The sequence below is a fragment of the Lucilia sericata genome, unplaced genomic scaffold, assembly GCF_015586225.1.
Source record: "Lucilia sericata isolate MDLA Ls3-8-SP2 unplaced genomic scaffold, ASM1558622v1 Contig001398F_arrow, whole genome shotgun sequence".
Classification (NCBI taxonomy): Eukaryota; Metazoa; Arthropoda; class Insecta; order Diptera; family Calliphoridae; genus Lucilia; species Lucilia sericata.
Window position 1 is genome coordinate 25,602 of NW_023995336.1, and position 27,670 is coordinate 53,271.

At 31.7% G+C, this 27,670-nt stretch overlaps 1 protein-coding gene across 1 annotated transcript in view; it reads right to left on the reverse strand.

The window, feature by feature from the left end:
- LOC119611247 (kinase D-interacting substrate of 220 kDa) overlaps positions 1 to 27,670 on the reverse strand; it is a 59,755-nt gene that overhangs the window by 4,309 nt on the left and 27,776 nt on the right. The window contains 11 exon segments of the mRNA XM_037966768.1: positions 5,850 to 6,240; positions 9,761 to 9,973; positions 10,174 to 10,344; positions 10,417 to 10,658; positions 10,720 to 10,898; positions 10,963 to 11,454; positions 11,456 to 11,529; positions 11,531 to 11,700; positions 11,703 to 11,778; positions 12,624 to 14,582; positions 14,642 to 14,974. Coding sequence (XP_037822696.1) covers positions 5,850 to 6,240; positions 9,761 to 9,973; positions 10,174 to 10,344; positions 10,417 to 10,658; positions 10,720 to 10,898; positions 10,963 to 11,454; positions 11,456 to 11,529; positions 11,531 to 11,700; positions 11,703 to 11,778; positions 12,624 to 14,582; positions 14,642 to 14,974 — 4,300 coding nt within the window.

A 27,670-nucleotide genomic window follows, 5' to 3' on the forward strand; every position in this document is an offset into this window, starting at 1 on the left:
TATTTACATAATATTTTATTGTGCTGAATTTCATCGCGATATTTGTGTTTATAAGTTAATTTGGGACATTCAAGTAATTTTCTGAAGGGGACTTTGTATGGGAGCTAGGGTCAAATGGGGCCCGATCTTTATGAAATTTGGCAGGGTCATCAAGAATTCTATAAAACTTAGTTGTGCCGTATTTTATCGATATATCTGTATATTTAACATAATTATGAGCTCAGAAGCCCTTTTCGGGGGATTCTGTTCTAAGGGGGCTAGGTGAAATAATGGACCGATTTTAACCATTTTCAATAGGCTTCGTCCTTGGGTCAAATAAAACGTGCATGCCAAATTTATATCCAATTATCTTGAAAATTGCGATCTGTACCTTGCGCACAAGGTTTACATGGGCAGCCAGCCAGCCAGACGGACGGACATAGCTTAATCGACTCAGAAAACGATTCTAAGCCGATTGGTATACTTTAAGGTGGGTCTAGGACGAATATTTTTGTATGTTACAAACATCAGCACAAATCCAATATACCCTCCCCACTAAAGTGGTGTAGGGTATAATTATATGACATTTATGAAAATGAAACCCCAGTTAAAAGTGAGGAAAGAGATGTGGAAAAGTCATTACAAATGACATATTTGAAGTACATCAAGATTTGGTGAAAGAGTAGTGAAATTTACATAAGCGTGTCATTAAGAGAATGTGTTTTATTTTTGACATCCAAATATCGGATTTTTACTGCTTCTAAAAATAAGATTAGATGTAGTTCAAAGTTGCCAAAAATGAACAACATCCCTCCAATGACACGCAAATGTAAAATTCATAGGTTTTACACCCGAATTTGAAGCACTTCGGGTTACTAGTTGTGATGAAAATTCTACATCTTTTTCCACACTTTTTTTGCTGGGTAGAAGCGAAAAATATGCAATCGCATTTTTAGATGTGATTAAGATGTCGTTTGTAAAGTATGACATCAATTATTTTTTGCTGGGAATGTGATACAGAATCTATTGTAGCCTTCAAACGAAAATACGGTTAATTCCTCTGATAAAACACAATACTCTGCTTGGATTGCATTCAGTAATATAACCCAGTTTCCCATTCATCTCTAGCCATATCTCCTTGAGACCCCGTATTCTAGGACAGTGGTACATTATATGCTTAATCAATTTTCTATGACATTTATGAAAAGTAAATAGTGTTTACATGAACTTTTATACTCATAAATAGTATGTATTTGTAATGGTGAGATTAATCATATACAAAATGTGACAGGTGACAAATGACATATTCTAACAACTAAGAATACTTGAATACAAATATTAAAAGGAATTTAATATAAACAGTCTTGCTGATAAATAGATACATGAATAAAATACCACTTAATACTAATATATGACATTAATGATAATTTTGTTATGTGTGATGTTTTACCTATAAAATCCCAATAAAATCAAAATATTGATAGAAATCATGCAAAATTAAGAAAATTTCAACCGATAACAGGTGGATTTTTATATAAAAAAAAAGTAAACACCAAAGTTAAAAGGTATGAAATAAAGCATTTTTTTTAGTAGAATATGAAATTAATAAAATATAACCAGAAAAAACGCCAAAAGTTGTTTATTTTTATTCGCTTGCATTAAAAGAATAGCATTTATTTGTTTATTACTTAAATACCTTACAATTATTATTCATTTTTTTTTGCATTTTTTTTTTGTTTAATTTTAACATTATAACTTTTACCACAATAGCCATTATTAGTAAAATTATGCGTTACATGCATTCTTTTTATATCAGTTTCTCTATATTTTGATTATTATTCTAAACTTTTCTTTTTTTTTTCACGCGATTCGATTTATGTTTTTCTTTTATTTTATAAATTTTTAGTTTTTGTTCTTTTAGATAATATATTTATACCTACAGACATGAATTAGTAACATACAATTTAATGTAAAATATTAAAAAAAAGCTTTTAAAAATTATAAAGAAAAATCAAGTGTAAAGAAAATATTATAAAAAGTTTCCGCAAATTAGTTTAAGCCGAAACAAAAAGGATTTAGCAAAATAGTTTTTTTTTTCTTTAAAAAGGGATTTTCTTGAATTAATACAAACCAATTAGAGTGCATACAAAGACTGAAGCCAAAAAAAACGAGAAAATATATAATAAATAAAATAAATTAATATTAAAAATATTAGAAAATATGAAAAAATAATTGCGAGTGTTTTAAAAAAACAGTGTAAATAAACCCTTTTGTTTTACTAAATTGAAGAATTTTTAATAGAACAGGCTGGCAGAATGATAATTAAAAGCTTTTTTCGCTAGTTTTAAAAATAAAGCATGATCCAAACTGTCGTATTGAAACATAATGATCGTATTTTTCTCGACTTAGTTTATATATTTATTAAAAGTTTTAATAAATATATAAACTTTATTTAAAACTAGATAAACATAGAAGAAAGTTGTCAGATTCATATCAAGAAAGTAACCCAGCAAAAAAAGTGATGAAAAAAAAAGGAGAATTTTCACCACAAATAACATACTTGAAGTACTTCCAATTTTGGTGAAAAACCTATGAATTTTACATTAGCGTGTCATTGGAGGGATGTTGTTCATTTTTGACAACTTTGAACTACATCTAATCTTATTCATAGATGCAGTAAAAATCCGATATTTGGATGTCAAAAATAAACTACATTCTTTCAATGACACGCTTATGGAAATTTCATTGCATTTTCACCAAAATTTGATGTACTTCGAATATGTTATTTGTAGTGACTTTTCAACATCTCTTTCCTCACTTTTAACGCGGTTTTTATTTGTAAGGAAATATTTGGTTTATAGAAGCGAAAAATATGCAATCGCATTTTTAGATGTGATTAAGATGTCGTTTGTAAAGTATGACATCAATTATTTTTTGCTGGGAATGTGATACAGAATCTATTGTAGCCTTCAAACGAAAATACGCTTAATTCCCCTGATAAAACACAATACTCTGCATGGATTGCATTCAGTAATATAACCCAGTTTCCCATTCATCTCTAGCCATATCTCCTTGAGACCCCGTATTCTAGGACAGTGGTACATTATATGCTTAATCAATTTTCTAGCTGCTCAGCATCTTCGGCATAAGCGTTTGGACATCATTGCTTTAGTTTATTGGTCTGAGTAAGGGCAGGTTTCTTAAGAGCATTGACATGTCATACGATATATTCGAGCTGAATTGTAGATTGTAGAAATGCTCTTAGGAACATTATGAGACTGTTTACGATTAGACTGAATTGGGTGCCAGAACACTGCAGCGTACATTTTAATGAGGTTAGGCATAGAAGAGAAAAACCACCCATCTGTCACTGTTATAGGTTGATTTTCGACAGAACCCATGACATCATCAACCAGACCTGGAACAGTAGAATCGATTGCAAAATATCAAAGACCTTATGGTCAACACTTGATATGAGGGCTATCCAGATACTTATAGGACTGGATAGACACAGTAGAAGGATTCTGACAAGGATCTTTATGGGGCCTTTGCCAGTAATACGCTATTGCAGGATATGCGATGATGCGAAGGAACTGGAGGCGTATGAGCACGTAATTTGTGTATTAGGTTGAAATGACTGGGGAATGATCAACTGGGGGAAATCGCTTGACTCAGCTCTCGTAGTATATATTTTGTTTAATAGGGAGACTCAGATTCTCTCATAATTCGTTATAAGGGAATCTATTCGGTTAAAACTTCGAGTTAGAAACCCTTTGGGAAAACACCTTTTTTATTCCTCTATTCACTCTTTCTTTTTGTTTTCTGTTGGTGTTTTGTTTCCCTATCTTTGGATTTTCACACTCTATGAAGGAAATCACAATGGACATAATGATCTTCGAGTGTAGTTGCACTTTTTTATGGAGCATAACCTTTCTAAACCTAAGGGGGGGGGGGTTCTTAATACTCAGTTAAATATGGCCTAACTTGCTGTTTGATTAAACTCGGAACAAATTTAGGCGGATTTTAAGTGATAATTGTATTTTTGATTTAAGATCAGTTAGCTTTGTTAGTATTGCCAACTTTTCAGTCAAAAACATAAACAATAAACAGCCGTTTTTGCAAATACATTTGGATAATGAAAAATTTTAGAAAAAACAAAAATGAACATTAAAAGCATTAATAATATAGTTAAAACAAATCAAAAAATTACTATTTACTTCAAATATTAAGCTTTTCTTTTTTCGAATTGATTATTTTATTGTTTTTGTTGATTTCGTTATTCCCATTTCTAACTTAAGTTCAAACCAAGTTAAACAATATAACCGTAAGCGTTCCCACGACAATTGGATCTTCGCTCCGGAACGACCCGAGTCATACTGGGCCAAAGATTGTCAACCCAGCGACAGCTGTATCAACCGAAAGTTTTTTCCCCAGGAAAGAACTATCGGCCACAGTCGAACTGTTACAACAATATATAACCGTTTACTGGAAATCACAAAATTTAGATTAAACTAGGTACAAATAATGTAGATTATCATTATCAGAACAGACCGACCTAAAAATGTCAAAAGCAACAGTTCAAATCACGCTCTACTTAATAATTCCACTGAATATATCATTCTGCCAAAAAGTTTCTTCAGATAAAGTAAAACGAATGTGTTGATCGGAATATGTGACTTTTTATATGCCCTTGAGAAGATTTTCGAAAACAATACAAAAGTGATATGTATTTCAGTTTGATCTTAAACGGTAAAATGATACCTGAACTACATGAATTTGTCAATTTGGGTGTATAGATGTTCCTAAATTTGTGTGCCTAAATAAATATATATTATTTTAAATATAACTTTTGTAAAAAAAAGCCATGAAACTATGGATTTCGAAGAAGATTTATACAAAGATTGAGTATTGATAAATATAATACTGTATGTTATATAATAGAAATTTAAATTCAGTTAAATATTTCAGAAACTAATTAACATAGGAATAGTATATAGAAATAAATAAAGATGTAGGTATATATATTATAATGATTTTAAATGTTTTATATAACCATATGTTAAACTATTTGTAAAATACTTTTTGTATTGCCTGTAATCTATTTTCTTTAATTTTTTATGTATTACTTATATACTTTAAGTAAAATCGTTAAATATTTTTAGGGTTAACTAATAGATCTCTGTTTTAAAAACAATGTTGCTCTAAAGCCTAAATATAGGCTGTACAAGACTAAAATGTTGTTAAGCCTAATAAGAGACCCTGTTAAATGGATTTGTTACAAAATTGTTGTAATGTCTTTTTTATAAATTCTATATAGTAGTTAGTGTATAAAGTTTTTAAGTAAATTTCTTCTTCTGTTTGCTTTTAGGTTTAGAAAAAACATATTTAATTGTTTGCTACTAAGATATGTTGTAGGGTGTTTTTGTTTGTGTGTGTTGAAGAGAGAGTGTCCAGCATGATTAATTATCATAACTGAAACCAACCTTTACCCAACCAATTTAAATTCTATAATCTAGTGTCATCAACAATATGATGTGTGGTGGCCTGATCACCATTTGTATTGGGTATCACAACCACGGTGGGTATACCAGAATTAGAATTGGATGATGTGCGTAGTTGGGGTGTAAAGGGTTGACACAACAAATCATCACCTACCGAGTGATGACGTTGAGCCAAACCTCTAACACCAACACCGCCTGCTGTAGTAGCTGTTACATTAGAAGCTGATAATAAATGGGCACCATCACCAATGCTATGACGTAAATTATTACCACTACCACCCATACCTATGCCACCACTAATACTACCAATACCAGCAACCATATTTACAGTGTTATTAGTAGTAATCGTGCTATTATTTAAACCATTACCCATATAAATACTTCCACTTAAACTATGTAATGAATTGGAGCTGGCACTTCGATTGTAGCTAACGGTGGTAGCGTTAGTGGCCTGTTTGTTTTGCATTTGCTGTGTAGTTGTATTAAAATTATTGCTATTGTTATTGTTATTATTATTATTATTGTTGTTGTTGTTCGAACTATATGGTAGTAAATTGTTATTGAATTTTTGCTCATCGGATGGTGAACCGAATTCCGATGATTCTCGTATGGGTGCTAAATGCAGTTGTGCGGCTGCAGCTATCATCTCACCTGTTGGCAAACCGGATGGACTCGGTCTCTCACTGCTGGCCACATCTTCAAATGCATCCTCGTTTAGCGTCTGTAAAGCACCACATATCATTTGTTCTTCTAATGTTACCTGTAAAATTAAACATAATTGTATGATTTTTTTAATTATTATTTTATTGATTAGTAAAAACAGTTTGTCTAAATACGAAGAAGAATTAAAAATGTAATATAGAAAATAATGGAATAGTAACAAAAACTAACTAAATCTAGTCTGTGGCATCAAAGAAAAAGTAAAAACAAGAGAGTGGAAGAAGCCGGGAGGGGAGGCAAAGCAAAAGGAGGAAAGCACAAGATAGAGAGCGAGCGAGCGAGCGAGCGAGCGAGAGAGCGAGCGAGCGAGCGAGCGAGCGAGCGAGCGAGCGCGAGCGAGCGAGCGAGCGAGCGAGCGAGCGAGCGAGCGAGCGAGAGCGAGCGAGCGAGCGAGCGAGCGAGCGAGCGAGCGAGCGAGCGAGCGAGAGAGAGCGAGCGAGGGAGCGAGCGAGAGCGAGCGAGCGAGCGAGCGAGCGAGCGAGCGAGCGAGCGAGCGAGCAGCGAGCGAGCGAGCGAGCGAGCGAGCGAGCGAGCGAGAGAGCGAGCGACCGAGCGAGCGAGCGAGGAGCGAGCGAGCGAGGAGCGAGCGAGCGAGAGCGAGCGAGCGAGCGAGCGAGCGAGCGAGGATCGAGAGATCTATTATCTATCTATCTATCTATCATCTATCTATCTATCTATCTATCTATCTATCTATCTATCTATCTATATCTATCTATCTATCTATATCATCTATCTATCTATCTATCTATCTATCTATCTATCATCTAATCTATCTAACTACTCCCCTGTAAACATTATCGGTGTACATGATATGTAGTTCTTTGTCATGCAGATATTTATTTAAAAAAACCTGGCCCATAGCCTGCATTACATGGGAGATTGTTGCGGCAAGGGAGAAGTTTTGGGATTACAATGTTGAATAGAGTTCATAACTTGAGTTATGTCCTTTTTCTTTGCTACCACAGATTTGGTTAAAGGAAATTAATTGCATTAGCAATATTTAAATGAAAATTTATAAAATTAATACACACAAACATTATTATTATTATATTTTTTGAGAGTAAATAGAATTTTTATATTATTGTAATACAGAAATGACATTGCTCTAAGAGCACATACACTTAGCCATCTTGGACTCATCGTTCAAAACTTTACAACAATAAAACAGTCTATTGGATACAAGCCAATCGTTTCTAGGTGTTTCCTCTAAGTCTAGAATCGTAATTCTATGATCTGTAATTCTACAAGGGAAGTTACCATGATCAAGTAGACGGCATAAAATTATACAATAATAAAAACAAATTCTATTTACTCAAATTAAACATTTTTCAAAAAGGGTGTAAAATTATTGGAATTGGAATATTTCTCTATATAAAAAGGTGTTTACAACATCAATATTATATAAACAGAATACAGTATCAAATCCAAATGTTATTCCAACATTACAAATGTAAAATTTTATAGGGAATTTCAAAACAAAAATGCACAACAAAAACTATAAAAATAAACATTTGTAATGCTATGGAAACAGAAGAACTCCAACTGTACTCATTTAGTACAAACTACAGAAATAAATTCTAATTAAATAATTTATAAAAAAAATAAAAAAAAATTAAACAATTATTTATTTTATTGTAAAACAACAATATGAAAATTAATGAAAAAAAATTTTATAGAAAAAAGGAAAATTTATGAAAAATTTGTTGGTTTTTTAGAGGCTGTTACCTGTAGTATATCATAATCATGTACTTTAGACTGATATTTTTTGTTTGTTTTTTATTGAATTTTATATTTGTGATGCATAAATAAAATTTTGAAAAAGAAGTAAATAATATGATTTCAATTAAAATTTATATGTATGACTATGAAAAAAGGTGTGAGTTTTTGTTTTGATATATTCTACATTTTTATATTATTTTTTTATGAAATAATGCTAACCAAATAGTATGACATTTTTTGGCTACATTATATCATGTAGGCAAAAGTGAGGTTATATTTTAAATTCGGTTTTAAGCATTGGAATTCAGTTAAAATGTAGAATATATCATTTTAAACTAAGCCTACACAGAGTGTATTTACGCGTTAAATGAATCACAAATGGTAATGTGTTCGTAAATAAAAATTATATTTAAAATTAAAAATATTTTTCTATATTTTAACACACTTTTTTGAGGTGGAATATTTATTAATTATACTTGTTTCATCATTTGTGTAAGTGATTAAGGATTATTTGTTTTTTTTATGTTAAATTCTGTGTCATTTTTTAAATTCGGTGTAATTAAAACATGTAAATATTGCTGGCTAGTGTAGATAATATATTTTAAATAATATTTTTAAATACAGTCGAACACAATTATAACAAACATACCGAAACACTCTGTTAATTTTATTAGGGACTGTCACTGTCTATCTATCTATCTATCTATCTATCTATCTATCTATCTATCTATCTCTATCTATCTATCTATCTATATATCTATCTATCTATCTATCTCTATATCTATCTATCTCTATCTATCTATCTATCTATCTATCTATCTATCTATCTATCTATCTATCTATCTATCTATCTATGTATGTATCTATCTATCTATACTATCTATCTATCTATCTATCTATCTATCTATTCTATCTATCTATCTATCTATCTATCTATCTATCTATCTATCTATCTATCTATCTATCTATCTACTATCTATCTATCTATCTATCTATCTATCTATCTATCTATCTATCTATCTATCTATCTATCTATCTATCTATCTATCTCATCTATCTATCTATCTAGCTATCTATCTACATATATCATCTATCTATCATCTATCTATCTATCTACTATCTATCTACTATATCTATCTATCTATCATCTATCTATCTATCTATCTATCTATCTATCTATCTATCATCATTCTATCTATCTAATCTATCTATATCTTCTATCTATCTATCTATCTATATCTATCTATCTAGCTATCATCTATCATCTAATCTATCTATCGATATATCTATCTATCTATCTCAGCGATATATATCTATTCATCTATCTATCTATCTATCTATCTATCTATCTATCATCTATATACTATCATTATATACTTCTATATCTTCATCTATCTATTCCTATATTTATCTTTATTCCTATCTTTATCTTATTCCTATCTTATCTTATTCCTATCTTCATCTGTATCTTTATCTTTATTCCTATCTTTATCTGTATCTTTATCTTTATTCCTATCTTCATCTGTATCTTTATCTTTATTTATCTTCATCTGTCTTTATCTTCATTTTTATCCTCATTTCTATCTTCATCTTCATCTCTATCTTCATCTTTATATTCAGGCCTATCTTCATCCCTATCTTTATCTTAATCCCTAAATTAATCTTCATCTTATTTTCATGGAGATTTTCTTTATCTTCATGATTTTGTCACAAAGAAATACTTTTCAATTTGTATTTAAAGAAACATTTAAATGTCTTCGAACTGCAAAGACTGTTCACTATAACCGTATTCGACTGTTTTAAAACGCATTTGTATTAATACTTTATGCCAACAGTCTTACCTGTTTTTCCATATGGGATGTTGTAGAATTTTTCCGCGAATGAGACTGATTATGTGAATCAATTTGATCTTTCGTTGTGGGCACCACAGGATTAGCTGGTACATCAGCTATAGCAGGTGTGGGTTTAAATTTACGCTGGACTTTTTCACAATCACGCATTGTATTGATGAGTAAACGGAAGAGTTCCCAGTGGCCAAAACTTAAATTGAGAACCTTTAGTAGAAAATATAGCAGTAATAAATGAAAGTAATTGATTAAAGGGATAGCATAAGTTTTTCTCTTTTTTAATTGAATAAATTGAGATTTGCTTTGCAATTTTTAATATTTAATTACTCAGTTAAAATTATTATTATTTATCTTTCGTTCAAAACTAAAACAAAATTTTATACACAATTCCATCATATACTACTTACCTGCTTCAAATCATTCAGTTCGCAATATTTCAAAACACGACCATTAATAGAATTTTCTCTTAAAATGGGAGCTAATTTGGTTAATGCTGGTTTTAAATCTTCAACACGTTCTAGTAAGCTTATAACACCCTCCACAGTAAGATCGGAAAGTTTCGTTTGTAGAATATCATCCTAAGGTTTCAAGAAAAGAGACACGAGAATTTTTGACGAGAACTAATAAAATTAATTTAACAACAAACTCACCCCAAATGAATCGACAGGTGAACTTAGTAAAGGAGTCATGGGCGGTTCAGTACTAGAACTCAAATTACGTTGTCTCAATTCCTGCATGGCGTATTCGTTTTGCAATAGCTGATATGGTGGATAAGGACCCAGAGGTGAAGGCACATAAGTAGTGGGTGTTGGTGGCAAACGTATTGTTGGCTGAACACTAGGGCGATTTTGTAAAACCACTGAACCTTCATCTTCAATCGATTGTTGATCCTCTGTAAATAACAAACAAATAACATATATAAACATGTCTTAAACCGTAAACATGAATCTCACCTTTTAATACTTTTCTTAAATATGGATCTAAATTAATGGTAAATGGAAGAAATATACGTAAATCTGCCACTAAAAGATCAGATTTATGCAATTGTAGAAAGGCATCTAATTTACGTTCATCACGATCTAATTCTAACAAAGTAGCAGCTTCACGCAAACAAGCTAACTTGGGACGTACTCTAAAACATTATAAAATCATTAAAATTATTTCAAAAATATAATTTTGTGCCAAGCTAAACCTACTTTTCATATACAGCTTGCAGGGAAAGACTATCATCAAATTGATCCATAAATTGATCATGATACAATACAATCATACTGGCTCTTAATGGCCATTGTTCGGTTAAATTAATCCAAGAACTTAAACGATACCAACTAAAATCAATTTGGAATGCTTTTAATAAACGCACTGTAATATAAATAACATTCATCAGCCGCCTCATACTGCGCGGATTAACATCGCTAAAGTAGTCGTCTGTCAACATTATCTTTGACATATCTATAACACCTTGTGGATTTTGTCCCAAACGATGTAGATTCGAACCAATCGAACTGGCCACCGATTCGGATAAACGTAATTTTTTACCGGGTCCAGCCCCACGACCACCAGCACCCATAGGTCCTCTTAATTTCTCTTGACTTGACATTATTTCCGAAGCATTTGATAGACGTCTTGCCGATACCGAATGACCCAATGTGGGTGCATCATCGCCCTGTAATTCGCCGTAATTACGTTTTGAACAGCAAAGCGGTCATTTGTGCTCTTTGCACTTTACGTAAACCAGAATTTTGCAAATATACAGGAAGATTGTATTAAATTTCTTAGGAAATCATGACCGCCAATACCGCCCTCAGTAAGAGTCGACGGACTATTGGCCTCGGCAGCTTTAGCAATAACATGTGGATCAACGGCAATGAGAACAACAAACGGACGATTCGGTGATGAAAGTAAAGTTTGTATAGCATTGAGAACGGATAAATTCTTTCGGTATCACAGGAGTCTAACGCATCAACAACGCCTACCAAACGGCTCTGTTGACTGGTGAAAGCATCGAGGCACTGAAATCAAAAAGAAAAATCCAATAGTATAACGTTATTAATTCGTAGTTATAAAGAAATTATATAGACAGATAGATAGATAGATAGATAGATAGATAGATAGATAGATAGATAGATAGATAGATAGATAGATAGATAGATAGATAGATAGAGATAGATAGATAGATAGATAGATAGATAGATAGATAGATAGATAGATAGATAGATAGATAGATAGATAGATAGATAGATAGATAGATAGATAGATAGATAGATAGATAGATAGATAGATAGATAGAATAGATAGATAGATGATAGATAGATAGATAGTCTAGCTCGCTCGCTCGATAGCTCGCTCGATCTAGATCGCTCGATAGCTCGCTCGATAGATCGTAGATCTCGATCGCTCGTCCTGCTCGCTCGCTCGCTCGCTCGCTAGCTCGCTCTCTCGCTCGCTCGCTCGCTCGCTCTCGCTCGCTTCGCTCGCTCGCTCGCTCGCTCGCTGCTCGCTCGCTCGCTCGCTCGCTCGCTCGCTCGCTCGCTCGCTCGCTCGCTCTCTCGCTCGCTCGCTCGCTCGCTCGCTCTCTCGCTGCTCGCTCGCTCGCTCGCTCGCTCGCTCGCTCGCTCGCTCGCTCTCGCTCGCTCGCTCGCTCGCTCGCTCCTCGCTCGCTCGCTCGCTCGCTCGCTCGCTCGCTCGCTCGCTCGCTCGCTCGCTCTCGCTCGCTCGCTCGCTCGCTCGCTCGCTCGCTCGCTCGCTCGCTCGCTCGCTCGCTCGCTCGCTCGCTCGCTCGCTCGCTCCTCGCTCGCTCGCTCGCTCGCTCGCTCGCCTCTTAAGAGTAATAAATTATGAAAACCTCGGAACTTACCTTCACCATATCGGTCATTAAAGCCACCTCAGCGCCCAAAGCCGTCAGTGGAGCACCCTCATTGGAACGCACCGTACGCTTAAGATGGCGACCCTGCGACACAAACAATGAACCAACTGCTTTCGCCAGCACATGAAGATTTGTACAGATAATACAAATAAACACTGCACTGATAACATAAATCGGCACCAAGACATTATCACGTTCGACATTAGTGCCATGAGCAAAATAGGCCACCACCAATGAAAGACCAGCAATTAAAGCCAGCAAACCAACCTCAAAGATAACCACTATAGGAACACAACACATGCGACGCCAGCGCCAACCAGCGGTAACTTTTAAGGGCTTAGGACGAAAGGCTCTATAGAGTCTAGTCGACAACCAGCCATAGTGACCTTCAATGGCTTCAAATAGCGAGGCTAGCATATGGGCAACAGCACCTTCTCCTGTGGGCGAAGCACTACTGGCTTCAGCAAAATGAAAACGCACTGGTTTGGCTTGTGTGTCGGCCTGAGCACCGGGCGGATGACAAAAGGCTACTTGTAGTATCAGTCTTAGACGTCCAATGCGCTTGAGTATTCCATGATCTATGGAATAAGCCCAGTACATGTCCATTTGATAATTGCAATAACGTATTATGGCTAAGAGCAGATAGGCAAACACTAAGAAACTAACACCGGCCACACTGCCCCATAGAGCTGACCAAGTAGCCAAACCTACAATGGTGCCCAGTATTAAAGCTAAATGAAAACACACCAAAAATAATAGGCCACCCGTTTTTAAAGGCGGCTCAGCCCATTGTCTGGCAAAGTTAGTCATTTCATCTTTAAGTTTGTTAAGCAGGAAAGATTTGCCACTACCCCATTTGGCATATAAGCCCACAGTTATGGGTGTGGTTAAAGTGGGATCACTCAAGACATCGGCCAAGGCAGAAGAATACAATTCATAGCCCAGCATACCTTCAGAGTCCTCATTGGTATTTAAACGTCTCGAACCAAAGACTTGGCCCAAAATTGTCTTTTGATGGGAGGTATCTATAACATAAGGCGTCTCGCCCGATTTATTGGGTCTATATAACAATTGACTGTTTTTAGGATTTCTTAATAGAGCCTCCACTATCGCCTTCGATCTAGCACGCATGGCAATGTGTAGGCAAGTATCACCTTTCTTATCACTAGCACCAACCTTAGCTTTACGATCTAATAACATTTGTACTATATCCAAATTGCGATTGCGTACGGCTTTTAGTAAGGCGGTATCGCCATCTTTGGTAGCCGCTTCGAGATCAGGATTAGTTTGTAACAAAATTTTCACTATTTGATTGTGACCCTTTTCCACGGCCGTATAAATGGCCGTTTTGCGATCTTTGCCCTGAATATCAACATCGGCATGTTTTTTCAGCAAAGCCTCTACCACACTACGATGTCCACCTTTAACGGCATGTATAAGAGGAGTATCGCCCGCACGATCTTGTATATTAATATAAGCACCAGCTGCAATTAAGGCGGCAGCAATTTCCTGATAACCTTCTCGTGAAGCTATAGACAAAGCAGTCATGCCATCTTTGTCCAGGGCATTGACATTGGGTTTCTTTTCCAGCAGAGATATAACACATTCGGTGTGTCCACCAGTAACGGCAACCAACAAAGGCGTCCAAGAATACATGCCAGCTGTATCTACATTGGCGCCAGCCTTCAACAAAGTATCCACAATCTCCACATTGCCCTTGCGACAAGCCCACACTAAGGCAGTCGTACCATATTTATCACCCACATTAACTTTAGCTCCACGACTAACTAACATTTCCACAATATCCTTAAAACCACGACCGGCGGCCCACAATAGAGGGCCCAAATGATAATTGCCATGGACATTAACATCGGCTCCTTTGTCCAACAGGAAACGCACCAATTCCGTGTGACCACGATAAGCAGCCCACATTAAGGCAGTCCAACCACCCTAATAAACAAATGACAATATTATATGTATAAGCAAAGTTCAGAACTTTTAAAACATACCATATCACGATGTTCAATATCAGCACCATGATCCAATAACAATTGAACTATATCAAAATGCCCTGCTTTCGAGGCACACAATAGAGCTGTCCAATTATCATTATCTTCGGCTTGAATATCAGCGCCACGTGCCAAAAATTCACGCACAAAAGGTGTTAGACCACGAGCTGCCACAACCATGAGTACGGTGGTGCCATTTTCATCACGATCATCAACAGATAAATGACGACTATCTAAGATAGCACGGAGACCGGATAAATCGTTTGTATCCACATATTGTAGAAGTGCACGATGTCCCAACGAACCCATAGAATCTCCAAAACGATTGAGGTTCTAGGAGAGAAAAAACATTAATTAGTTAAAGAGTATTATATTAATATTTATAAAACAGTGATATTTTTTTAAAAAATACATACATACGTACATTAATAATTTGCTTTTAAAATAGTGATTAAATAGTTAGATAAATAATTAATTAACATGCTTTAAAAAGGGAACTTAAGTATATATATTATTTAAAAATTTTAACTACAAAAAAATCAGGGGTCTACCTAGAAGTTTAAACAAAATATTTTTTATTAATTCAAACTTTTATGAAGAGAATAGTAATAGTTATTAAAAATTAAGTAGAACAATTCAAAATTCATATTTTAGTAGTAATAAAATCCGTAACTTATCAATGTTTTAACGGTGGTTTAACAACAGGTTAAGAAAGGGGCAAGCAGGGTTGTCATTGCTTCAAAATTGTATATATTAGTAATGCAAAGTTAATGCTTTGATTATACTTTTAAGCAATTTGTTGGATTATTTTAAGTTGTCAAGTTTTTTCAATCAAATATTTCATTAATGGGAACGCATCTTAGCACAGGTTTCTATAAATGCAGCAAAAAGTACAATTTTGGAATTTGCGGCTTTTTTACATTGTTTAGTACATATTTTTTAACAATCTGGCAACACTTATTAGCTAAAAGCTCGATTTTTTTTTAAAGTAAAGATGCTATCATGCTATCTCAATAAAATATTTCAGCAAAAAGTAAAGTTTACGAACTTGATACTTTTTTGGCATTCTTTAGTACATACTTTTTGAACAATCTGGCAACACTTATTAGGTAAAATAAATCTTTTAAGGAATATATAGTTTTAGTACTATATATGCATGCTCAGTAACAGACAACTTCATACAAAGAGGGCGAGATAATCAGATACGAAGACTTGAAATAATGCAACACTAGGTAGGTCCAGTTGCTTAGTTACTAACAACTTTTCTATAGAAAATGTTGCTTAGTTACTAACAGCTTTTCTATAGGAAAAGTTCTTTAGTTACTAACAACTTTTCTATAGGAAAAGTTCTTTAGTAACTAACAACTTTTCTATAGAAAAAGTTGCTTTGTTACCAACAACTTTTCTATAGAAAAAGTTGCTTTGTTACCAACAACTTTTCTATAGAAAAAGTAGCTTTGTTACCAACAACTTTTCTATAGAAAAAGTAGCTTTGTTACCAACAACTTTTCTATAGAAAAAGTTGCTTTGTTACCAACAACTTTTCTATAGAAAAAGTTGCTTTGTTACCAACAACTTTTCTATAGAAAAAGTTGCTTTGTTACCAAAAACTTTTCTATAGAAAAAGTTGCTTTGCTACCAACAACTTTTCTATAGAAAAAGTTGCTTTGTTACCAACAACTTTTCTATAGAAAAAGTTGCTTTGTTAACAACAACTTTTATATAGAAAAAGTTGCTTTGTTACCAACAACTTTTCTATAGAAAAAGTTGCTTTGTTACCAACAACTTTTCTATAGAAAAAGTTGCTTTGTTACCAACAACTTTTCTATAGAAAAAGTTGCTTTGTTACCAACAACTTTTCTATAAAAAAAGTTGCTTTGTCATTAACAACTTTTCTATAAAAAAAGTTGCTTTGTCATTAACAACTTTTCTATAGAAAAAGTTGCTTTGTCATTAACAACTTTTCTATAGAAAAAGTTGCTTTGTCATTAACAACTTTTCTATAGAAAAAATTGCTTTGTCATTAACAACTTTTCTATAGAAAAAGTTGCTTTGTTACCAACAACTTTTCTATAGAAAAAGTTGCTTTGTTACCAACAACTTTTCTATAGAAAAAGTTGCTTTGTTACCAACAACTTTTCTATAGAAAAGTTGCTTTGTTACCAACAACTTTTCTATATAAAAAGTTGATTTGTTACCAACAACTTTTCTTAATGTTACCAACAACTTTTCTACAGTAAAAGTTGCTTTGTTACCAACAACTTTTCTATAGAAAAAGTTGCTTTGTTACCAACAACTTTTCTATAGAAAATGTTGCTTTGTTACCAAAAACTTTTCTATAGAAAAAGTTGCTTTGTTACCAACAACTTTTCTATAGAAAAAGTTGCTTTGTTACCAACAACTTTTCTATAGAAAAAGTTGCTTTGTTACCAACAACTTTTCTATAGAAAAAGTTGCTTTGTTACCAACAACTTTTCTATAGAAAAAGTTGCTTTGTTACTAACAACTTTTCTATAGAAAAATTTTGCTATGTTACCAACAACTTTTCTATAGAAAAAGTTGCTATGTTACCAACAAATTTTCTATAGAAAAAGTTGTTATGTTGCCAACAACATTTCTATAGAAAAAGTTGCTTTGTTACCAACAACTTTTCTATATAAAAAGTTGATTTGTTACCAAAAACTTTTCTAAAGAAAAAGTTGCTTTGTTACCAACAACTGTTCTATAGAAAAAGTTGCGTTGTTACCAACAACTTTTCTATAGAACAAGTTGCTTTGTTACCAAAAACTTATCTATAGAAAAAGTTGCTTTGTTACCAACAACTTTTATGTAGAAAAATTTGCTTTGTTACCAACAACTTTTCTATAGAAAAAGCTGCTTTGTTACCAACAACTTTTCTATAGAAAAAGCTGCTTTGTTACCAACAACTTTTCTATAGAAAAAGCTGCTTTGTTACCAACAACTTTTCTATAGAAAAAGTTGCTTTGTTACCAACAACTTTTCTATAGAAAAAGTTGCTTTGTTACCAACAACTTTTCTATAGAAAAAGTTGCTTTGTTACCAACAACTTTGCTATAGAAAAAGTTGCTTTGTTACCAACAACTTTTCTATAGAAAAAGTTGCTTTGTTACCAACAACTTTTCTATAGAAAAAGTTGCTTTGTTACCAACAACTTTTCTATAGAAAAAGTTGCTTTGTTACCAACAACTTTTCTATAGAAAAAGTTGCTTTGTTACCAACAACTTTTCTATAGAGAAAGTTGCTTTGTTACCAACAACTTTTCTATAGAGAAAGTTGCTTTGTTACCAACAACTTTTCTATAGAAAAAGTTGCTTTGTCATTAACAACTTTTCTATAGAAAAAGTTGCTTTGTTACCAACAACTTTTATATAGAAAAAGTTGCTTTGTTAACAACAACTTTTATATAGAAAAAGTTGCTTTGTTACCAACAACTTTTATATAGAAAAAGTTGCTTTGTTACCAACAATTTTTCTATAGAAAAAGTTGCTTTGTTAACAACAACTTTTATATAGAAAAAGTTGCTTTGTTACCAACAACTTTTCTATAGAAAAAGTGGCTTTGTTAACAACAACTTTTATATAGAAAAAGTTGCTTTGTTACCAACAACTTTTCTATAGAAAAAGTTGCTTTGTTACCAAAAACTTTTCTATAGAAAAAGTTGCTTTGTTACCAAAAACTTTTCTATAGAAAAAGTTGCTTTGTTACCAACAACTTTTCTATAGCAAAACTTGCTTTATTACCAACAACTTTTCTATAGAAAAAGTTGCTTTGTTACCAACAACTTTTCTATAGAAAAAGTTGCTTTGTTACCAAAAACTTTTCTATAGAAAAAGTTGCTTTGTTACCAACAACTTTTCTATAGAAAAAGTTGCTTTGTTACCAACAACTTTTCTATAGAAAAAGTTGCTATGTTACCAAAAACTTTTCTATAGAAAAAGTTGCTTTGTTACCAAAAACTTTTCTATAGAAAAAGTTGCTTTGTTACCAACAACTTTTCTATAGAAAAAGTTGCTTTGTTACCAACAACTTTTCTATAGAAAAAGTTGCTTTGTTACCAACAACTTTTCTATAGAAAAAGTTGCTTTGTTACCAACAACTTTTCTATAGAAAAAGTTGCTTTATTACCAACAACTTTTCTATAGAAAAAGTTACTTTGTTACTAACAACTTTTCTATAGAAAAAGTTGCTTTGTTACCAACAACTTTTCTATAGAAAAAGTTGCTTTGTTACCAACAACTTTTCTATAGAAAAAGTTGCTTTGTTACCAAAAACTTTTCTATAGAAAAAGTTGCTTTGTTACCAAAAACTTTTCTATAGAAAAAGTTGCTTTGTTACCAACAACTTTTCTATAGAAAAAGTTGCTTTGTTACCAAAAACTTTTCTATAGAAAAAGTTGCTTTGTTACCAACAACTTTTCTATAGAAAAAGTTGCTTTGTTACCAACAACTTTTCTATAGAAAAAATTGCTCAGTTACTAACATTTATTCTATAGAAAAAGTTACTTTGTTACCAACAAATTTTTCTATAGAAAAAATTGCTCAGTTACTGACATTTATTCTATAGAAAAAGTGGCTCATTTAATTTTTATTGAAACTTAAATTTTTCAATTAGAACACTCTTAAAGTAAATGAGCGTTTTGTCCACCAATTGCAATTTAAAAAAAAATAATTTCTATATGAAAATCTTATCAAAATTGAAGTGGTTTGTAAACCGTAAAAAATATATTTGATTTCTGTCCATGATCTCTAAAAAATATCATCAAAATACTTTGATTTATATTAAAAATAAATTTTCATTTGTAAAGGATTTAACGAAGACTTATTGTGTATTAAAAATATGTATTTTACAAAGTTCTATGAAACATTTACGTAAAATTTAAAAAATTATTATTATAACGTAAATTTAACATTATTCAGCACATTAAATAGCAATTGTCATGAAATGGTTTAAGAAAATTAACTCAAGTGTTTACAAACATAAATTGTTATGACATAAACCATACACAGAGTTGCCAAAGAAAAATTTTAGGTACAATTAAGGAATTGTTGATTTGAAGTTGTTATTGATTTTAATATTAAAGAAATAGCCTTGGACTAAAAGTTATTAATTAACTTTCTATTAGGGCATCCCATTAAAAAAAACGTCATTGCGTTTTAATGTAATTTTCCATATTATCTGTAATCATTTGATAATTTATTACCCATTATTAAGACAAAATGAAGGCATACATTTGTGTCACTCAAAAAAAAAAAAAAATATACTTAAAAATGAAAAATTACAAAGTAAACAAAATCCCAACATGTCAACTTATCATTCGTGTGCTTAAATGATTGATAACAATTCAAATAGAATCTATAATAAAAATCAACAAAAAAAAAAGTTCCGATAAATATATTTTTGACATTGGCAAAATAAAGGATAAGTATGTGTCAAGCTGGCGTTTAAAGTTTTAAAGTCTTTGTGCTATTTATAATAAATTTTTGACACTTATTGGAATACAAAATGATAACTGCTGAAAAAAAAGTTAATGACAATTTCTTGTTAAAAGGCTTTTAAAGAAGAGTTGACAACTGCGTCAAAATATGTATATAATTTTAATTTAAAACTAATTTTGTTAAAAATATATCTTTTTATCGACTTATTTATGAATTTTCTATTTAATTTGTAAGCTTTTTATTTATGCATATTTGTTAAAAAATATATATTTTTGGAAGCCATGTAGGACCCTTCCTATCTGATTGTTGATAACTTATACAACTTTAGTCAAAATTCTATAACTACATATTGTTGTTATTTTATTTTCCGATTGTGTAAATATGGCACCGATAGAAGTTAATATATTCACCGATAGCCAGAAGGCAATTAGGATAATATCAGGTGATAAGAAGTCAGTGAAGTCCCGGGACACTTTTTCTGTTATGTTAGGCTTTCGTTGGAATTAGGTCCAAATATCTTGAGAGCTACTCATCGCTCTCTGATTGAAAAATTCAATGGAACTACATAAGTCCATAAACTAGTCTATAGATAACTCCATAAACTGGAGCATATATATATATACCAGTTCAAAGATTAGTACATTGACTAGATGATAGAATAGTACGAGGATTAGTTTATAGACTAGTTCATAGTCAACCTACTAGTCCATAAAATAATCAATCGACTAATCTATTGATTAGTCCACTTACAAGTTCATAGAATAGACAGTAGACTAGTCAATAGACTAGTTCATAGAATAGCCAGTAGACTAGTCAATAGACTAGTCCATATACTTGTCAATAGACTAGTTGATAGACTTGTCAATAGGCTACAGAATAGTCAATCGATCTGTCATTCGAATTGCCAATTAACTAGTCTTTAGGGTAGTCAATAGACTAGTCAACAGGTGTCAATAAGCTAATCCAAAGACTATGCAATAGACTAGTCCATAGAATAGTTTATAGAATAGCTCATATACACCAAGTAGTAGGCTAGTTGAATAAACTAGTTTATAAGAAGGAGAGTTATATTTTTCTTCTTCCCGACTTCTTGCGAAGTCGGTTCTGCAGCATAAACAATATTCAATAAAAGTTTGTTAAAACCCACAAATTTTACCTGTAGGGTATTCTATATCTATCATGCTCCCATCCTCTTTTAAATTCACTTTGTTTAAGTGTTAGAATTAACGGCACTAACAGCTGCTGAGTAATAATATTAGATAAAACTTTAGAAAAAAAAGTTCAAGATTTTTGTCCCAGATAATATAGATATTTGTTCTAAAAACATCAGGGTATCATATAATACAAATGATTTATTTCTCAGTTTTCTTTATTTTGTTTAATTTGATTACATTTTTTTTGTTTGTACATTTTGAACGTGTTCTTTTTTATAAATTGCGGAGTTATTTTTATTAGAATTCCATTACTGAGCAAAAAATACTTTTAGCCTATAGTAAGTATGCAGTTATAAAAATTTATTCTCACGTGTTTGCATACCAACCATATTTGTACAATTTAAAAGTACCTATTTAAAAAAACGCAGCCGAAAATAGACTTTTGAATCATTTAATATACATTTAATCTGTACGATAAAAGAAGTTTTTAGATAAGCCTTAGAGTCTACCTTTAAAAGCCGCATAGATTAGGGATTTAATTAAATTATATGTTATTTTATTTGTTTAAATAAAATAAATTTTATTAAAAGTCTGCCAGACATATAGTTTTGATTGCAGTCGAATTTTCTTTATTAAACCGCAACATACATATTTATCAAGAATTGTTATGCAGAGGTTTGTCTGTTTATTGACACTTGTAAAGTTAAATTGTCTAAAAAAATTTCGGTAGTTCTGTCTAAACATCAATGTTTTTAAATCAATGAAAAGATATGATCGAAATATATCTTTCCAAGGATCTTTTCAAGACCTTTCCTATCAATTAACGTCTTCTGACTGGTCTATTGACTAGTCTATGGACTGGTCTATGAACTAGTCTATATACTAGTCTATGTACTAGTCTACCAACTAGTATACTAGTATAAGTACTATCATAAGGACTAGTAAATGTACTAGTTTATTGACTAGTATATGGGCTAGTTGCCAAAGATCTTTCTAAGACCTTTTCTATCTATAACCGTCTTCTGACAGGTCTATTGACTAGTCTAATGATTTGTCTATTGACTAGTCTATGGTCTAGTCTATGAACTAGTCTATTAACGATTCTATTGACTAGTCTAAGTATTATCATAAGGACTAGTAAATATACTAGTTTATTGGCTAGTATATGGGCTAGTTAATGGACTAGTCCATTCATTGGAAGGGCAATTGACTAGTATATTGGTTAGTAAATGTAGTGGCCTATTGACAAGCCTAGTCCATCTAGTTGATGGACTAGTCCAGAAACTAGTTTATGAACTAATATATATTTATTGATTAGTCTGTTGATTGGTCTATTGCATAGTCTTTTGACTAATCTATTAACCTGTCTACTAGCTATGGACTAATCTATGTACTAGACTATTGACTAGTCTATAGGATAGTTGATGGACTGAAAAGTTGATGGACTAGTCTTTAGAGTCTATGGACCAATCAATTCATAGTATGGACTATGTTATGGACTGTCTATGGACTAGGTTATGGACTATTTTATAGGCTACTCTACGGATGAGTCTTTTGATTAATCTATTGTCTAGTATATTGACAATTGGCAAGTCTATTGATTAGTCAATGTAATAGCCTATTTACTACTCTACAGACTATTTTATATACTAATCTATATACTAATCTATGAACTAGTCTATTGACTAGTCTATTTGATTGATTAGTCTATTGACTAGTATATTGATTAGTCTATTGAAAAGAAGATTGATTAGTCTATTGACTAGACTATTAGCTAGTTTATGAACTAATATATGAACTAGTCTATTGCTTAGTATATTAAGTAGTCTATTGACTAGTCTATTGCCTAATCTGTTAACTAGTATATAGACTAATATATTAATAAGTCTATTGGCTATTTAATGGACTTGTCAATTGACAAATTGATGGACTAGTCTATGGACTACTTTATGGACTAATCTATGGACTGGTCTGTTGATTAGTCTATTGACTAGTCAATTGGCGCGTCTATTGATTAGTTTATTGACTAGTCTACTGAATAGACTTTTAACTTCTCTATTGACTAATCTATTACTTAATCTCTTGACTATTCTAGCCCATAGAATAGTTCCCATTCATTCCCTAGTCTATTAATAAGTTCGGCAAAAAAGGATCATTCCAAGGCGAAGGAAAATATTCTACGGACTAGTCCATTAACTATTCTATTGACTGTTCCATGAGATATTCTACTGACTATTATAAAGACTAATTAATGGACTAGTCTATCCAAATGATAGTTATTATAATATCTTTGAATACAAAAACCTTTCTAAGGCGATGAATTATTGACTAATTATGAACTGGTCTATTGTGATATCGGTCACGAAAGTGCAGTCGTTGAATAAAATCAGTAGAAACAAACCTAAGGCAAAGTTTCGTAACTTGAGGCACTAATATGTAGTCATCGTTGCTAAGGGGAAGGGAACTAACATAAAACAAACTAGTTCTTTAAGGATAGAAACCGGTGATAGTTCTAAACCTTTATAAGAATCGGAATTGTCAGATCTCTAAATTATGCTAAAGGGACTTTTGCGGTTTTTACAAAACACAAGAATTACTCAATAATTAATTGATATTATTTTCAAATTCATTGGAAAATTTTAAAATTTTTGTGATATTTGAACAGCTTAAGTGACACATGTCCCCGTTGTATAGGTTATGGGACCCAGAATCGTTTAAATCAATTGACACAATTTACACAGAAGATATAAATAAGTTAAATATTATTAACATTAAATTTAACCAAAAATTTATATGACAAATACATTTTCTCCAAACCAATGTTGAAATTAACAAAAACATATAAATTTTGCTTAAATTTTTTTTATCTTTAAGATTTCATAATTAAATTTAACACAATATTTTCAATTATTTTTTTTTTTTTTTTTCATATTTATAAAACACTTGTTAGTATTACTGTTTTAATTTCAAGTTTAAATTATTTTTTTATAATTTTATTTTAAATATTATACTAACATTTTTACTTTTCTTTTTGCCGGGTGTGCGTAAATTATTTAAACTCAATCGCGACGCACTTAAAATTAACTCATCCCAACTCTTTGATAATTTCATACTAAACGTTTTAATTGACCGTCTCACCACATTTATACACAATTAACACAATTATGAAAATATAGAAGAAAATCTTGGTAAAACAAAAATATTTTTTCTGCAAAAAAAAAAAAATATTTTGTTTTTGCTTTTATTTTTCGTTCAATATTACGCCAAGTAATCAAATGTTTGTCATTTTTTTTAATAGTTTATTTACTTTTATTTTGTATCTGTTATTATTTATTATTTTGAATTTTTTTTTTTTTTTTTTCGTTTTTTAATTAATGATGACACGGTGCGCGCAAAATTCATAAAGTTGACAGACAGTTTTGAGTGTCATTTGCAGTGAAGAGTAAGCGAATGAGTGAGTATCGTATAGTAGTAGTTGGTTTAACAGTTAGTTGAGGATCGTTGGATCGGTCGCCCGCCACTTGAGAAAAGATAAACGTTATATTTTTTTTTTTAAGGCGACTATATTTATTTTTTCAAATTCTTACGTTAAAAATAATGATAAAATTTTAATTTATCATTAATTTGTTTAAATATTTATAAAAGACGTCATTCATCATCATACGAAAAAGAAGAAGACAAAGTCGAAACAGTTGTGATTTATTATTTTTGTTTTTTTTTATAATTTTCGTTGAAGTTTTCACTGTGACAATCGTTGTGTTCACTTTAAAGTTAGTAAATGTTTTGAATATTATATTAAACTAAAAGGTTTTGATTTGAATTGTTTTTTTTTCAATTTGCTTAAGCGAATTTTACGGAAGTCAATCATACATTATGTAGCAGACATAGAGCGCGCCGCCACGACAATCTCTTTTAGAAATACAACTCTTCGATACTTAAACTTACTTTACTTTACTTTGTTGTATTTTTGTTATAGTAGCTGATAAAGTTAACTACAAATTATAATTTTCTCTCTTTTTCTAACCATCACACAAAATTTAAGTGAAGTATTAACTAGCAATTGATATTGAATTTTCTGTTCAGATCACCTAGACGTATAAGTAACATTTATACAATTACCCATTTCATCAGACATGGGAAATTTGAATTTTGAAATAGTACTAAATTTTTTCAAAGAGTACTTTTTTAGGATTAAAGGTACTGAATTATTGACTAGACTACTGTTAATTGACTCAACGATTAACTAACTACTTTATTGACTAGTTTATTGACTAATCTCTTGTCTTATCTGTGAATATCTCAGGACTATTGATTAGTTTGTTGACTAGTCGATTAACTAGTTTATTGACTAGTCTATTTATTAATATATTAACTTATCTGTGAACTATACTGTTGACTTGTCTATGGACTATTGATTAGACTATAGACTTGTCCGTTGACTAGATAATTGACTAGTTTATTAACATGTGCGTGAACTATACTGTTGACATGTCTATGGGATATTTACTGCCTGTTGACTTGTTTACTGACTAGACTATTGACTAGTTTATTGATTTATTTGTAAACTATACTGTTGACTTTTCTATGGACTATTGACTAGTCTATTGATTAGTCTATTGACTAGACTAATGACTAGTCAATAGACTAAACTATTAACTAGTCTATAGACTAATGAATTGTCTAGTTTATTGACTAGTACATAGTCTGTTGACTAGTTAATTGACTAGTCTAATGACTAGTGTAATGACTGGTCTATTGACTAGTTTATTGACTTCTCTGTGAACTATTCAGTTGACATGTCTATGGGCTATGGACTAGTCTATTAACTAAACTATTGACTAGACTATTGACTAGTTAATTGACTAGTTTATTGACTAGTCTATTAACTAGTTTATTGACTAGTCTATTAACTAGTTTATTGACTAGTCTATTAACTAGTTTGTTGACTAGTCTATTGACTAGACTGTGGACCAGTAGTTTGTTGGCTTGCTTATTGACTAGACTATTGACTTCTTTATTGACTAGTCTTTTAACTAGACTAGTCGATTTAACATTTATACAATTGCCCATTTCATCAGGCATGGGTAATTTGAATTTTGAAATAGTACTAAATTTTTTCAAAGAGTACTTTTTTAGAATTAAAGGTATTGAATTATTGACTAGACTACTGTTAATTGACTCAACGATTAACTACTTTATTGACTTGTTTATTGACTAATCTCTTGTCTTATCTGTGAATATCTATGGACTATTGATTAGTTTGTTGACTAGTCGATTAACTAGTTTATTGACTAGTCTATTCATTAATATATTAACTTATCTGTGAACTATACTGTTGACTTGTCTATGGACTATTGATTAGACTATAGACTTGTCCGTTGACTAGATAATTGACTAGTTTATTAACTTGTGTGTGAACTATTCTGTTGGCATGTCTATGGGCTATTTACTGTCTGTTGATTTGTTTACTGACTAGACTATTGACTAGTTTATTGATTTATTTGTAAACTTTTCTATGGACTATTGGTTAGACTATTGACTAGTCTATTGATTAGTCTATTGACTAGTCAATAGACTAAACTATTGACTAGTTTATAGACTAATGAATTGTCTAGTTTATTGACTAGTACATAGTCTGTTGACTAGTTAATTGACTAGCCTATAGACTAGTCTAATGACTGGTCTATTGACTTCTCTGTGAACTATTCTGTTGACATGTCTATGGGCTATTGATTAGTCTATTGACTAGTCTATTAACTAAACTATTGACTTGTCTATTGACTACACTACAGACTAGTTAATTGACTAGTTTATTGACTAGTCTATTGACTAGTCTATTGACTAGACTGTGGACCAGTAGTCTGTTGTCTTGCTTATTGACTGAACTATTGACTTCTTTATTGACTAGTCTTTTAACTAGTTTATTGACTAGTCGATTTATTAGTCTATTGACTTGTCTGTGAACTATACAGTTGACTTGTATATGGACTATTGATTAGTCTGTTGACTAGTCAATTGACTAGTCTATTGATTAGTCTATTGACTAGACTATTGACAAGTATATTGACAAGACTATTGACTATTCTATTAACTAGTTAATTGACAAGTTCATTAATTAATCTATTGTATGTATGTATGTAGTGATTACTCTATTGACTAGTCTATTTACTAGTTTGTCGACAAGTTTATTGACTAATATATTGACTATTATATTGAGTAGTCTGTTGACTAGTATATTCACTAGAATATTGAGTAGTCTGTGAACTATTCTGTTGTCTTGTCTTTGAACTATTGACTGCTCTATATACTAGACTATTCCATAGTTTATTGACTTATATATAGACTAGCCTATCGACAATCCTATTATGAGCAAAAGTTTAGAAAAAGTACTTAATATGTCTTTATCCAACTGCGGTATA